This window comes from Ictalurus punctatus, chromosome 1, assembly GCF_001660625.3.
Source record: "Ictalurus punctatus breed USDA103 chromosome 1, Coco_2.0, whole genome shotgun sequence".
In the NCBI taxonomy this organism is placed as follows: Eukaryota; Metazoa; Chordata; class Actinopteri; order Siluriformes; family Ictaluridae; genus Ictalurus; species Ictalurus punctatus.
This window is the reverse complement of record NC_030416.2, coordinates 27,689,068-27,704,067: the sequence shown is the minus strand read 5'-3', so window position 1 is coordinate 27,704,067 and position 15,000 is coordinate 27,689,068. Positions and strand designations below refer to the sequence as shown.

The following is a 15,000-nucleotide window of genomic DNA, read 5'->3' as shown; positions in this document are numbered from 1 at the left end:
AGCTCGAGTGCATCTTCCCCCCATTCTGCATCCCTCCTGGCCTGGTTCAGGTGCATCATTGCCTCCTGTACATGGTACACATGCCTAATACAGACAGAGAATCTTCAAATACACCACCTGCTTAGCTGAGATAAATGTGCAATGAAAATAATGTCAATGTAAAATGTTTACATGTTTTTCTTTGTTAGCTAAAAGAATGTTTATAATGTGTTTTTAATATGTTTATCACAAGTACATTATTATTATAAGTCTTTATTAGGTGACCAGGAAACTTCACTAAACAATGTATTTACCCTTTCATTGTCAAACACACACTTAAAGAGGAAACAACAGACGGTGGTTAGCCACAGAACTAAATACTAAAGAAAAACTGGTAGAGGCAACTTAAATAAAACTATATGAATACTAATGACCAGGGTCATGTGATTTAGGACTGACGGTTTCTAAAGTAACACTCTTGTTACTTTTAAAAAAGAAGATTTCACAGTGAGGGCTGCTTGATACTGACCAGTAGTAGAGGCCTTTGCAGTAGTTGTAGCCTGGTTCTGTAACCGCAGTTGGAGAGTAGGCTTCACATTTCTCAAAGAAGGACAACACTTCCTCCAGTCTCCCCACCCAGCGTAGCATGTGGAGAAATTTCACCAGTGCATGGAAGTTGTCTGTTCCAAACAAAAGCAACATTGTCATAAAATTGTGTGAAACATATACATATATGGCCAAAATATTGTGAACCTAACCATCACACCCGTATGTGATTTTTTTGAACATCCCATTCCAGATTTAGTCCCCTTTGGTATTATAAAAACCTCCACTTTTCTGGGAAGGTTTTCTACTAGATTTTGGAGTGTGGCTGTGGGGTTTTGTCCTTTAAAACACAAGAGCATTAGTAAGGTCAAGCAGTGATTTCAGGTGAGAAGGCCTGGGGTCCAGTGGACATTGCAGTTCATCCTAAAGTTGTTCAGTGAGGTTTGAGGTCAGGACTCTGTGCAGGCCACTTGAGTTCTTCTCCAGCCTTTGCAAAACATGTCTTCATGGACCTTGCTTTGTGCACAGGAGCATTGTCATGCGGGAACAGGTTTGGGCTCAACCCCTTAGTTTCAGTGAACGAAAACTATAATGCTACAGCATACAAAGACATTCCATACAGTTATTTACTGCCAACTTTATGGCAACTGTTTGGGGAATAGACCTAGGGGTGTGATGGTCAGGTATCCACAAAGCTGTTGCCATTTAGTGTATGTTAGTTTCCCACAAAAACATTTCCAATATCAGTACCTGGATGTTTGTATAGGATATCTGTGTACAGCTTGAGGGCTTCTTCTTTTTGGTTTCTCTGGAACAGCACGTCAGCTAACAGCTAATGTCATGTTAAATGTGCAGAACATAGACATGACTATTAACATTAAGCTACTGGAACTGGTGGAAGAACATTAAGTGTCAAACATGTATGGTGGTAGTCTGGAAAAAACATTATGTGTCACTGGACTTGAATTTTTATTTTTTTTAAGAATTGGATGGGAAAAATTGGATATTTCTGCCTATAATGGGTTGCTTTTGCCAACTCAACATTAAGAAACTATAATTGTATTTCACCAAATTGACCTGGAACTGTTTTGTTCAGTTTTTACTCTTGCTCTTTTACTCTTACTCTTGTTATTCTACAAAAATATACAAGGCAAGAAAATAATAACTCAACACAGTGTTAAAAACAATGAGTCTGCCTAAAGATATCTAAAACTTTGCTAGTTTCATCAAACAGTGAAGGTCTGGTATTGATCAAGTTGTTGGATAGATACACTGATCAGCCATAACATTAAAACCACCTGCCTAATATTGTGTCGTTCCACCTTGTGCTGCCAAATCAGCTCTGACCTGTCGAGGTATGGACTCCACAAGACCTCTGAAGGTGTGCTGTGGTTTCTGGCACAAAGACGTTAGCAGCAGATCCTTTATGTCCTGTAAGTTACAAAGTGGGACCTCCATGGATCATACTTATTTGTCCAACACATCCCACAGATGCACAATTGGATTGACATATGTGGAATTTGGAGGTCAATTCAACATCTTGAACTCTTTCTCATGTTCCTCAAACCATTCCTGAACAATTGTCGCATTGTCCTGCTGAAAGAGGTCACTGCCATTAGGTTATACCATTGCCATGAAGGAGTGTACTTGGTCTGCAATAATATTTAGGTATCTGTTATGTGTTAAAGCAACATCCACATGATTGCCAGAACATTGCCCAGAGCATCACACTTCCTCCTCCAGTTGTCCTTCCTTGGACCACTTTTGGTAGGTACTAACCACTGCATACCAGGAACACCCCCAAGACCTGAAATTTTAGAGATGCCCTGACTTGCTCTGTCTCTTGTCAAAGTCTCTCAGATGCTTATGCTTGCCCATTTTTCAACACATCATCTTCAAGAACTGACTGTGTACTGACTGCCTAATATATACAACCATATATAAGTGCCATTATAATGAGATAATCAGTGTTATTCACTCCACCTATCAGTGGGTTTAATGTTATTTCTGATCAGTGTACGTGATTTAACAAAATGTACATAAGCCTAAAAAAAATCCATTTGTAATCAGATACTGGCTGTCATAATGTTTGTGATGGTCCTGCACTGCATTTTATATTAAATCTTTAAATGCAATTTCTCCCTTTTAACTTTTAGAGGTAAACCTTTAAAATGCTAGAGTTTGTGGTTAAGGTACTGATAAAAGTGGAACATGTTTCAGTTCATGAAAATCCAAATTAAATATGGACTTTGGCCATAATATTTAACCACACTAATCATACAATTAGTTTAAGGCTAGACTCCGCCCATCTGATAAACCTACTCTAAACTACAAATGTACCTACCATGGTGGTGCTAGTATGATTTTCATTGAGCTTCAATATCTTAAAACAATGGTCTTCACAATAATTCAGTTGCTGGTGTTCGTAGTACAACTGAGCAACTTGTAAATGAGTCTGCAGAAAAGAAAAAATATATATTTATTATCAAGAAGACTGTTTGTTAGTTCCTTGAACTTCCAAACTTTGAAATTTGATGGGCATTGAGGTGGACACTACAGAACATGACCTCTATGTCATCTGGAGTGTAGCTCAGAGCATCTGAATAACACTGCTTCGCTCTCTCTAGATCAGATTTCCTGCGATACTCTTGGGCCTGTTCACAACAAATAGCTGCTGCCACTTTCCTTTGTTCATCTTTGGTCTCAGGTTGCTCAAATGGCAAACGTCTCATAATCTTCTGCTGGACATCAGAGATCTGAGGACAAGTAGAAACATGCAAGAAAAATAAGAGTTCATAAAATAGGTGTAAAAAAAAGAAAGAAAAAAAAAAGGCCCACATATGGATGTGATGGTAAGGCGTCCACATAATTTTGAATATATAGTGTATTGTAACTGTAAATAAATAAGATAAATAGTCACTGACCTGTTGTATCTTCTCAAGACATAGTTCATTTCTGGCCTGCAGAATTTTCACAAGCATTCTTGAAAATTTTACATCATTCACCATGGTGGTCAGATCAGTACCTGAGAAAACAAGAAATACATAATTGTGTTTTTTACACTCATCTGAGAGCATTCTAAATGTCATTTGTAAAGGCAGTCTATTAGTATCTCAGTGTAACTTCTGTATTTCTAAGTAGCAATATGTAGTACCACTAATAGATCATACAGTACAATCATAGAAAAAAGGGTCCTTTGAGGGTTCATTGGACAGTTAAGGGTTTGTTTCTGCCTGCCTAATTTTACCATAGGATTTTACCTGGAGCCGTTTCTGGTCACTTTCCCTTTCAACAGAGTAACACTGATTTAGGGTTCTATATAAAACCTATAAGGGTTCACCCAGAGGGACAAACAAAGGCTCCTAAATAGCATTTGGACCATGTAATTAAAAGCCACACAAGTAAATATATTGTAAAAACATAAATCTACATACAGAACCTAATCTATAATCTATATAAAGGAATTACAGTCTTCATGATCCAAGGCTTTCTGTATGATTTTCTCAGCTCTTTCAGACTGCTTGAGTTTAAGCAGAAGCTCAGCCAGGTCTAAACACACAGAGTCCTTTATGCTGGTGTTGAGAGCAGCTTCATAGTAGTTAACAGCCTGAAGAATAGCACACAAATCAGGCACATATGAGCAATGAGTTGATCATTCAGTCTATTAAAGTCAGAGACAAACGACATTTTTTAAACAAAAAAAAGAAAAAAAAAAAAGAAAAAAAGGTCACTTGCCTCGCTGTACTGGTGTGTCCTCACCAGGGCTTGGCCTATTTTCTTGGCAAGTGTTGCATCATTGGGTGCCATTTTGACTGCTTCTTGATAGACCTCAATAGCTTTTTCAGGCTATGAGATAACAAATACAGTTTGATTTTGTCATGGCTTTAAGAATGATGATTAAAGAAAAATATCTGCATATAAAAACCCACAAGTACCTCTTGGATCTTCATAAAGGCATCACCAAGCAATACGTTAGAGTGAGGTCCTGGTAGCTGTTCACAGATTTCTCTGAAACATTTATAAACCTTCTTTAGTTTTATAAGAAATGTTCAGTAAAGAATAGCGGGAGTTAGAACAACTATCATATGTTCATGGCCATGACCATGCTGTTTAGTGGACAGTGGTTATATGGGTAGTGATTCAGCAATAGTATCAACAGTTAAGGCTGTATATTAGTGAGCTGAAGGTTGTGAGTAGTAAGGCCTCAACTGCTCAGCTAAAGTATACTCATGATCTGGATTCTGCCTAACATATAAGCACTTTGGATAAAAGACTATCCCAAATGAATAAATGTACAGTAAATGCTATTGTCACCACAGACTCAGTTACCCAACAAATCTGTTCTACCCTCCAACAATTTACATTACTTTAATAGTTCTAGAAACAAGCACTGTGGTATTTAAGGTTATTATTAGTCTTTGGAAAAGTGTTCATTCACCTGTAGCATGCTATGTAGAGCCTCTTGTTTTTCAATCTTTCAAGATAAATACAGGCCATCTTCTCCTTAGCATGTATGTAGATGGACTCACCCGGCATTATATTTCTCAGTGCATTTAGAGCTTCGTCAATATTATCTTTAGCTAAGGCCAAGTCTACATTAGCCACCATAACCCTCACTTCTTCAGGGGTGCCCTTGAACTGCCAAATTGCATCCTGTATGACTTTCACAGCCTCATGCTAAAAAAAAAAAAGAAAAAAGAAAGTATTGCACATGTATAGTGTTTATGAAGATCCCTTCCAAAGCAAATCCATACCAAAAATGCTCCACATTAAAGCTTATACCTGCTCTCCGTTTAGCCTCAGGGCATCTGCTAACTCCAGGAACAGAGAAACTCGCTCACCGCGGGAGATCAAGTTTTCTTGTCCCTTAATGATCCTTTTGACCCCTGGCATGCTTATCGCCATGTAGAGACACTGGATGGCCTCAGACAGCTGCCCAGCTCTCTTCAGAGCTCTGGCTTTGATTAAATTATACTGTGGCTTCTGTCTCAACTGAAAACACACACAAAACATACACATGTCAGGATTTACAGAGCTTTAATTGTTGTCCTGGATGACAAAACTATCACACACAATGTAAATAGATGCATTTATTCTATTATAGTGTAATTAATTTTGGTGATCATATATCCATGCACCATATTCCAAAGTTATCAGATGTTACAGTACAGTTTCCTATATACTAAGAAAACCTTAATGCAATGGAACGAAGGCACTGACAAATATTCAGCAAAAAGTGATCTCTCTGACTCACTTCAAAGTTATAGCTGACTCCTGACTCCAAACTGCTAAGACACTTGTTGTAAACTCCTGCATGAAGGTGAAGTTTGGCCTGCAGTAAGTGGATCTCAGGCATGGAGGGATCTTTCTCCATACAGAGGTTCAGAAAGTGTTGAGCAGCTGCCTGATCACCTTTAAATAACAGGTTGAGTTATTCAAATGATTCGATTTATATGTAAGGAAGAAACTATGACAGAATGCTGTTAGTGGAATATAAACACTGGCAGGCTGGTGTGAGAGATTGACTGCTGATTATATATCAGCATGTTCTTAAGTGTTTTATTCCTCTTACCTGACAGTAGTTAGCCAACTATTACAATTTATTAAAGTGTTGTCGTTTTTTTGTAAAACACTCTCATACTTTTAAACATTTATAGTTACATATAATGTTGTGGGCCATTATAACACAGGTTATTTCCTGTTTTGTTTCATATTACAGCAGCTATCACCATTTTTACTCTCCACAGCTTCTATTTTTCTCTCTCTTGATGTTAATAATACAGAAAAAAGCAACTTGTCATTTCACAGGGAAACCAAACAGCACAAAGTCCTCTGTCCTGAAGATTTCCACTGTAGCAGAAATCTTACTGTTACACCATGCTTAAACCTGAGACCATTCATTTGTTATTGGCCTTGGATTGTGTCATGTCTGCCATACCGTATATACATGCCCCTGTGGAAGTGGTTACTATAGAAACAATAACATATTAGAAAATTTAATTTACACAGCTTTAGGCACTATAATGTATAGTCAAACACTGTAACTTAGTTTAGTTGAGCCGGATAGCACTGTATATCAATTACCTAATCACATACCTGTAAGAAATTTGACATGTGCCATGTAATAGCAGCTGGATAACACACGAGGAGCAGCTTTAATTATAGCCTCTAGAATCATACAGGCGTGCTTCAGTCCAAAGGGATAGGCTTGACCAGCATCATATGGCATATCCTAAGGACAGCAAAACGTGTTTGATTTCAAAGAACAAGGATTAACAAGCCTCAGTCTGATAGAATGCCAGCCCAAAGGGTAAAACCCACTGGAAAAGGCTTGGGGGAAAAAGTGAGGGTGGAACCAATCCAAGGTTTATTAAGTGAATATTATTTCCCAAATGAGGGCAGTGAAAGAAAGGTGGAAAATTCTACCATCAAGTATAAGGAATTTTGGGGAGAAAATAAGAAAAAGAAGTTTTTGACTGTGCAATGGCTTCAAGTATGAATCTGCTCTGCTCTTGCCTCTCACAGTAGATCAGAGACCTAATCAACACCAGATGTTCTACGGCACATCCAACTCTCCTAGTTGCTAACATACAACTGACTAGGCTAAACAAGGCAAACAACATTAATCCTATGACACCAACACCATAGAAACACATAGGGGGAATACACAAATGCAAAAACATAAGACAAACAAATATGGCCCTGAACTTTAAAATGTATAAAATACAGAATAAAATACAGAAATCACTCAACCAATATCTACTTTAGATAAAGTGATAAATATATATATATATATATATATTGTAACCTTTTTAGTTGATACATAAAAAAATCATTCATGCTAGTATCTCTTTTACTTTTACACTATTTTACATCTGTGCACAACTCAGGGTTATGCATCAAAGTCTGTGATGTAATATTTCAGGATGACAGTGTTAAGAAAGGGAGTTAATGGTGTTGTTATCTCAGTTCTTACAGTTTCTAGTTTATGAGTTTGTTATCTTGATGTATAAATTTCAGGATTATCACAGAAATTCAGGTGTGTGGTTGGCGTCACGACCATCAGACTCAGATATTCCACCTGCAACTCACAAAGCAGCTAATATCTTTGGTACACCTTTCTGGCTACAAGCTTCTGAATGTTGATGGTTGCAATCTGATTAGCTCTCCACACTTCTGTATGCTAATATCCAGTGGGAAAATAAGCTTCTGTGCACCATAACACAATGAGCTTTTTGGAAGAAGCTACAGTAAATGGACTAAAAATTCACAATGTCCCTTTAAAATTATTGTGAGAGATTGAGATACAGCATGGTTCCTGTCAAAGTATTGGATGTGGTTATTGGCCGCATGTATTAAAAAAAAAAAATCATACTTGGGTGAAAGCTAGAGGTATGGGTTGTGGGAACAGTGAATTATTACCATGTATATTTCAAACTATAAGCTGTACAAATATCTAAAAGGGTTTGCCATTCTTGAAAAAAGCAAGAAGAGGAAGAGAAACACCTGACTGTCTGCAAGATGCATGCTGACGACCTGGAGGAGAAAGCTGAGGTTGAGTCTCTGTAAGTATTCCACACCATGCGGTAGCCCTTGAAGAGTCTGAAAATGGAGCTCTGTGGCCTCCTTCAGCAGGGCCACCACACTCTCCTGATCTGCTCCTTTCTTTGTGGCCAGTATGGCTTGCAAAAGTATGATTTCCTGCCAGATGAAGACATCTATGGTTACCAAATACTGTATCTAAAAATTCAATTTACTTTTATTTATATAGCACTTTTAACAGTGGACATTGTCACAAAGCATTGTTACAGAAAATCAGGATATAAATTTACATTTATCCCTATTTAGCAAGGGAAAACTCCCTGGGGTGACAAGAGGAATAAACCTTGAAAGGAACCAGACTCAAAAGTGAACCCAGGATAGTGTGATTATAAATAAAATATAATATGTAATAGCGTAAATTGGCTTAATGAATTATAAAATGGCTTTTAGAGTCATTTTAATAAGATGGTAGTAATAGAGGTTCCATGTTAGAATGACATGGACATACTGCTGAGCCTCCTAGTGATGCATGGAAGAACTCCAACTGCTCTGTTGCTTTCTCCACATGCCCATCCATCAGCTCACACCTGATCATGCCTAAACATGTGTTTAAAAAAAAAAACTGGTCCTACAGAATTCCACTGATCAGGTGCATTTTAAAGCAAAGAAGCTATTACGCAAGTGCATTATGAAACAAAAAGAATACTTATTTTGAGTAACTGTCTAGCCTAGTTCCAATACCTGATATAGCAGCCGCACTGTTAGAGTCTATATTCAGACCCTTAGTGTACCATTTGTGGGCCTCTTTGTACTTGTGTTGGAGTGTGAGAAGGTAACCGAGCTCAGAGACTATGGCAGAATCCTCTGGGGCTATGGACACACATCTCTGCAAAAATGACGTCAGCGTCTGCACAATATCTTTATTGTGTCCACACTGTTGGAAAGAAAATATAAAGATCCCTAATCTTAAAATAGCTTTTGGAGTAAAATCCTTGGTAATGAGATAATACAGTATACTAAATGTGATTCTAGATGCTATTCTACATTTACAGGTTTATTGTCAAAATGTACAGACTTTCAGCTGTTTGTAATGAATAAACCAAACAAAAGCAATTGAAATGGTTAAACACAATGAATGTTTCAAGTGGTTTCCCTGAATTCAACTGAAAATGCAACTTATATTGTATTCTCAAAACGATTCAACCCCCTGAATAGAATCCCTAACAGCACAAATATGTAAAACAGGTGTTGTCTCAAGTACACCTGATGCAACTAATCAAGGACTGAACTGGCTAGGGGTAGAAAATGTATGAAATACCTGGACGGGGCAGAAAAAGGAAGCTATCAATGGCTGATTTCTGAGAAGGCAGTTTGTGAAAAACCATCGAAAGACCTGCAGCAAGACTTGGTGTCAACAGGCACTGAGGTTTCAGTGAGCACAGTAAGGTGCAAAAATTATATATATATATATATATATATATATATATATATATATATATATATATATATATATATATATATATATATATATATATATATATATATAGTTAATCACTGATGTGGGATTAGAATATGGAGTCTGAAATCTTTCATCTTTCATCATCTTTCTGCTTAAAAATAGAATAAGTCGGTCTGAGGCAGAGAGTAGAGAAAATCTGAAAATCTCACAAGCCAAAGTCTATCAAAGATGAACAAAATAGTAACACAGTACTGTATGACTTTATTGCAGAAAATCTAAGTAAGATTCATACAAGATTTACAGCCACTTTTATCCAACTAAATTACTCTAAACTCATATTGCAGCTGAATGATCATCTAAACCACTATAACAACTAGAAAGTGTTTTTTGTCCAGAAAAGTGGAATGTTCATAACAGACCAATCGGGTCATTGAGGTTGGTTTCACTTACGAAAGACAAGCCTGAGATAAAAGAACTAAATAAATAAATAAATAAATAAATAGCTGTGCTAAAAAACTGATAAAGCATCATCTAAGAAAATACCCAGCACATGATATCTTTCAGTCACCGATTCCAATCAAGGATTTGCAAATAATCACTATACATGATAAAAGCAGCATTATCCTTTGTTAATTACTCATGACCAGAGCTAGATCTAACCAATAAACCATGTAAGCAGCTGCTCAGTGTCCCACAGCCACCAGTGCTCCCTATAACATATGTTGGCCAGATGCTTATTTTCATGACTCTATGTTGTCAGTACAGTTCTAAAAATAGTTTGAATGAGAAAAAGTGTGATTGATTGGGTTTGCATTTCATCATAGATATGTCTTAAATCTATAATACACACAATAGTCTGTCAAAATAGTATGCTATTTCAGCTACAGCACTTAGAGTAATCATACAGGCGTGTAATATCTAGACATACCATGCAGTAGACTAGAGTTAAGACATAGCTTGTGTCTTGAAAATGATCAAATATAATAAATAAATAAATAAATAAGGTAAGGACAAATAAAGGACTACAGGACAGAAGTCTGTTGACAGTGGGTCCTATTTTACTGCAATGTTGAACAGAGCCAAAAGCATAACAAAGAAATATCGCAATGCTCAATGAATCACTTTTAATCTTTAATATTCTTTAATATCCCCTAATAAAGCAATATATATGCATACTCCAATCCCTTTGATAGATGAAGCAGATGTCTCACCAGTCTGCTGATGGGCATGGTGATCTCCATATGAAGACTGGGAGTGCTGGGCTCTGTGACCACAACTGCATTCAGAAGTAACTGAAGATATTCTTTCACCTGCAGCACATAAATGTTATAAATCTAATGCTGATGTTGTTATGAATGACTAAATCTGGTCATTAGATAACTCAAATGATTTAACTTATTATACAAATCGTACTGTGTGTGTATATATATATCTTTATTTTTTATTGAAACAATATAAATATGCTACCAGTGCTATTTAAGGTCCAATTCTATACCAAAACTCTGGCTAAAGGTACAAAAGTGATAAGCATTCGTACCTTTAAACGCAAATTCTGTTACTTTTTCCCACCACTTCAGTTATTTGGCACTGTTGCCAAATACGGTTGCTCCAAATAATCACTAAAAACTGCATACTGTTCATGAACACCTCCATAATTACCTTCTCTATATCACCGTCCTTCGCGGCAGAGATTATGCATAACATCTGAAGTGCTTTTAAGTTATGTGCATCCAGCTCTAGGATCCTGTAACCCAGATCAAAAGAAAAGATGATTAAATCACATTAAATCAACATGCCCTTATCAAATCAATCAATCGAAACTGATATCAGACCTACCTTTCAGCCACCTCAGTTGTGTGTTCCCAGTTATGGAGTGACATAAATATGTTCATCTTGAGAACCAGAGCTGGAATAAAGTCAGGATAGGAAGCTATGATCTGATTGATGATATTCAGAGCATAGGACTCCTTTTGTCTTGCCATGAAAAACTCGATCTATGAGCAGATCAACAATTAAAACCCAGGTAAGAGGTACTTCGCTTGTATATTCTTGTCTTGATGGGGGGGAAGGGGGGTCATTCTTATCATCATTCTTATCATCTTATCACTATAACGTCAAATTCAAAACGATGTACCTTTCCCATCAATCCAAACACATTTTTTGAGTCAGAAATGCCACTGTCAAAATATCGAGTAGCCTGAGATCGTTCAACATCATCTTCTGAGGTCAGGACAATCCAGCACTTAAGAATATGGCCCTATTAACAAATACATCAGTGTCTTTATTTTTATAGTTTAAAAAAAAAATCAACATTAATCATAATAAATTGTAAAACATTTAAATGGCAGCTGCAGCAAGTAAGGAATAAAACATGACAGTTCAAACATTTGTAGGAAAATGATCCACAGCTGGATGTGATGTACATCCTGGCATACTATTTTATTCCTCTTCAACCTCTTTATTCCTCTTTGCCAACGATTGCAATGTTTCATTTATTAATGAGTGACACACTTATGATCATTTATAATTACATTTATGATGTGGAAAATCTGAGACTAGTTCCTATTATCACTTATACTATAGCAGCCGTAACCAGTCATTCACTCAGCAACCTCTTTTTTTTTTATCTAAAGAGACAAAATATTCATCTCTTCAACAATATTTCATTAAAAGAATTTACTCCAAACTACAGAATCACAGCTTCCTGTTAAGCCTTTGATCAAACATTCATCATTTGTATTACACCACACAAACCTCTGAAGATCCATTGGATAATTTGAGCATCTTGTCTATGTACACTCTAGCTTTCTGATTTCTCCCCAGAATCCAGTAGAGCAGTGCCACATAGTACAGAGCCCTTTCTCCAGCTGTCCTCTTGGCTCTCTTTAAACAGGACTCCAGCTCAGACACAGCGTCTCCATCTCACAGACACAGAGATAGTGATTAGGGAATTTATATTACAATTTTAAAAGCTAATCCATTGATCTATAATAAGAATTAGTTTTTATATAGCATCTTTTTATCACACTCATCACTAGTTTTACAATTTGGTGAAACACAGCTAGAAAGAAGGTAAATGGTCTGAGAGAAAACTCTTATGAGCGAGAAACAAAAATGTTTTTTTTAGTTAAGACCTATAAAGGGAATAGATGAGATTGATGCTACAAAGAGGTTCTGGATTAGGGTTCCAGAGACTGGGATCCATGGTGCTGAATAACAAGTAGAATGTTCTTTACGGGGAAAGACTGCTGAGGTTTGGATGTATAGTGTCGAGGAGACTGACAGCTGAGTTCTCAATACGCTAAAACAGCGGTTCTTAACCTAGGGGTTGGTCAGTAAAAAACACTGTCATTCTTAAAAGTGTGTTGCACTCGCAAAAAGGTTATGAACCGCTGCACTAAAACATAAGTGGTTTTACCAGAGATTCCAGTGAGGAGAGAGGTGCAGTAGTCTTTATAAGCATGAACCAGGGTTTTCACATCTTTCAAACTAAAGTAAGGGTTGATGTCTAGTGAGGATGTGAAGTTTAAGTAAAGCATTTTAGCAAGCAAACTAATATGGGGTTCAAAGGAGAGGAAATATCTCAGGATCAGAGGTGTAGCTTCAGGATAGGCAAGGCACTCAGTTGTTTAGGGCCCCCAGTTTTGAGGGAGCGCCCAGAAGGAACAACAAGAAGTCCATGAAAATGTCAAATCTCAGTGTGCAAAACTCCCCCATAATTTCAAATGAATAACCCAATACCAGGAACCCTGTAAAAGGGGCCCTAACTTGTATGATTTGCACACTATTTATTTAGAACCGTCACAATTTTTAAAATGAAGAGAGTTTACCTGCCTGGAAGCAAGAAAGAAGATGGAAGCAGGAAGAAGGATGAAGGAAGAAGAACAAATAATAATAAGGAGAAGAAAAAGGAGAAGGAAGCAGAACTCTTGTAAGCAGTGGACATAATCTAATAACGGAATAAATAAGGATGACAACTGTAGGCTAGCAACAATTAGCTAGGAGCTGGTCTGTTTGGAACAAGTAATGCTAATAAGTTTGCTAAATTTCTTGGTAGAATTGGTCATTTTGCTTAAATCGTCTTCATAGCTTGGTCTTTCAAAGTATACACAGAGTATAAAAGCTGACACTTTACCAAATGTGTTCTGTTGTAGCCTGAATTATGTAAGGATGCATTCTTTAATTGGGAAGCTTGACTAAGCACAACATTTAGCATGCAGAAAATAATAAGTTTAGACAGTTATCCTACAGTTAGCTCTTATTGCACTGAAGCATAATATACAGTGCCCTCCACTAATATTGGCACCCTTGGTAAATATGAGTAAAGAAGGCTGAGAAAAAGTGTCTTTATTGTTTAACCTATTGACATTTTGCACAATTGCAAACACAACAAAGGTTTATCCAAAATAAGACCTTTGTTAAATATTAGTGTGCAACAGTTAATGGCACCCTTTTAGTCAATACTTGGTGCTACCTCCCATTGCCGAGATAACAGCTGGGAGTCTTCTCCTATAATGCCTGATGAGTTTGGATTATACATGGCAAGGGATCTGAGACCATTCCTCCACACAGAATCTCTCCAGATCCTTCAAATTTTGAGGTCCACGCTGGTGGACTCTCCACTTCAGTTCACCCCACAGGTTTTCTATGGGTTTCAAGTCAGGAGAATGGGATGGCCATGACAGGGCCTTGATTTTGTGGTCAGTAAACCATTTTTGTGTTGATTTTGATGTATGTTTTGGATCATTGTCCTGCTGGAAGATCCAACCATGGCTCATTTTAAGATTTCTGGCGGCGGCAGTCAGATTTTCATTTAATATCTGTTGATATTTGATACAGTCCATGATGCCATATATCCTAATAAAATGTCGAGGCCTTCTGGCAGAAAACAGCCCCAAAACATTAAAGAGTCACCACCATATTTAACCGTGGGCATGAGGTACTTTTCCATATGGCTACCTCTCTGTGTGCGCCAAAACCACCTCTGGTGTTTGTTGCCAAAAAGCTCTATTTTGGTTTCATCTGACCATAGAGCCCGATCCCATTTGAAGTTCCAGTAGTGTCTGGCAAACTGAAGATGCTTGAGTTTGTTTGTGGATGAGAGTAGAGGCGTTTTTCTTGAAACCCTTCCAAACAACTTATGGCGATGTAGGTGACTTCGGCTTGTAGTCTTGGAGACTTTCTGACCCCAAGACAGAACTAACTTCTGCAGTTCTCCAGCTGTGATCCTTGAACCGTCCTCTTCACAGTGCTTTGAGACAATATAGACACACGTCCAATTCCAGGTTTATTCATAACATTTCCAGTTGACTGGAACTTCTTAATTATTGCCCTGATGGTGAAATGGACATTTTAAATGCTTGTGCTATTTTTCTTATAACCACTTCCCATTTTGTGAAGCTCAACAACTTTTTGCCACACATCACAGCTATATTCCTCGGTCTAACCCATTGTTATCAATGACTAAGGGAATT

The 15,000-nt window shown here is 37.3% G+C and overlaps 1 protein-coding gene across 1 annotated transcript in view; it reads right to left on the bottom strand.

Annotated features, from left to right (window-relative positions):
• ttc21a (tetratricopeptide repeat domain 21A) overlaps positions 1-15,000 on the bottom strand; it is a 21,673-nt gene that overhangs the window by 5,286 nt on the left and 1,387 nt on the right. Inside the window, exons 4-24 of the mRNA XM_017479019.3 lie at positions 12,281-12,447; positions 11,661-11,783; positions 11,363-11,520; positions 11,186-11,270; positions 10,738-10,836; positions 8,809-9,001; positions 8,576-8,664; positions 8,032-8,226; positions 6,622-6,757; positions 5,780-5,937; positions 5,308-5,517; positions 4,964-5,202; positions 4,461-4,533; positions 4,261-4,371; positions 3,994-4,132; positions 3,450-3,550; positions 3,093-3,281; positions 2,870-2,980; positions 1,276-1,357; positions 509-659; positions 1-84 (exon numbers count right to left, since the gene is read on the bottom strand). The exon at positions 1-84 is cut by the window's left edge and continues 78 nt beyond it. Of these exons, the coding sequence (XP_017334508.1) occupies positions 1-84; positions 509-659; positions 1,276-1,357; positions 2,870-2,980; positions 3,093-3,281; positions 3,450-3,550; positions 3,994-4,132; positions 4,261-4,371; positions 4,461-4,533; positions 4,964-5,202; positions 5,308-5,517; positions 5,780-5,937; positions 6,622-6,757; positions 8,032-8,226; positions 8,576-8,664; positions 8,809-9,001; positions 10,738-10,836; positions 11,186-11,270; positions 11,363-11,520; positions 11,661-11,783; positions 12,281-12,447 (2,893 nt within the window). The remainder of the gene's footprint in view (positions 85-508; positions 660-1,275; positions 1,358-2,869; positions 2,981-3,092; positions 3,282-3,449; positions 3,551-3,993; positions 4,133-4,260; positions 4,372-4,460; positions 4,534-4,963; positions 5,203-5,307; positions 5,518-5,779; positions 5,938-6,621; positions 6,758-8,031; positions 8,227-8,575; positions 8,665-8,808; positions 9,002-10,737; positions 10,837-11,185; positions 11,271-11,362; positions 11,521-11,660; positions 11,784-12,280; positions 12,448-15,000) is intronic.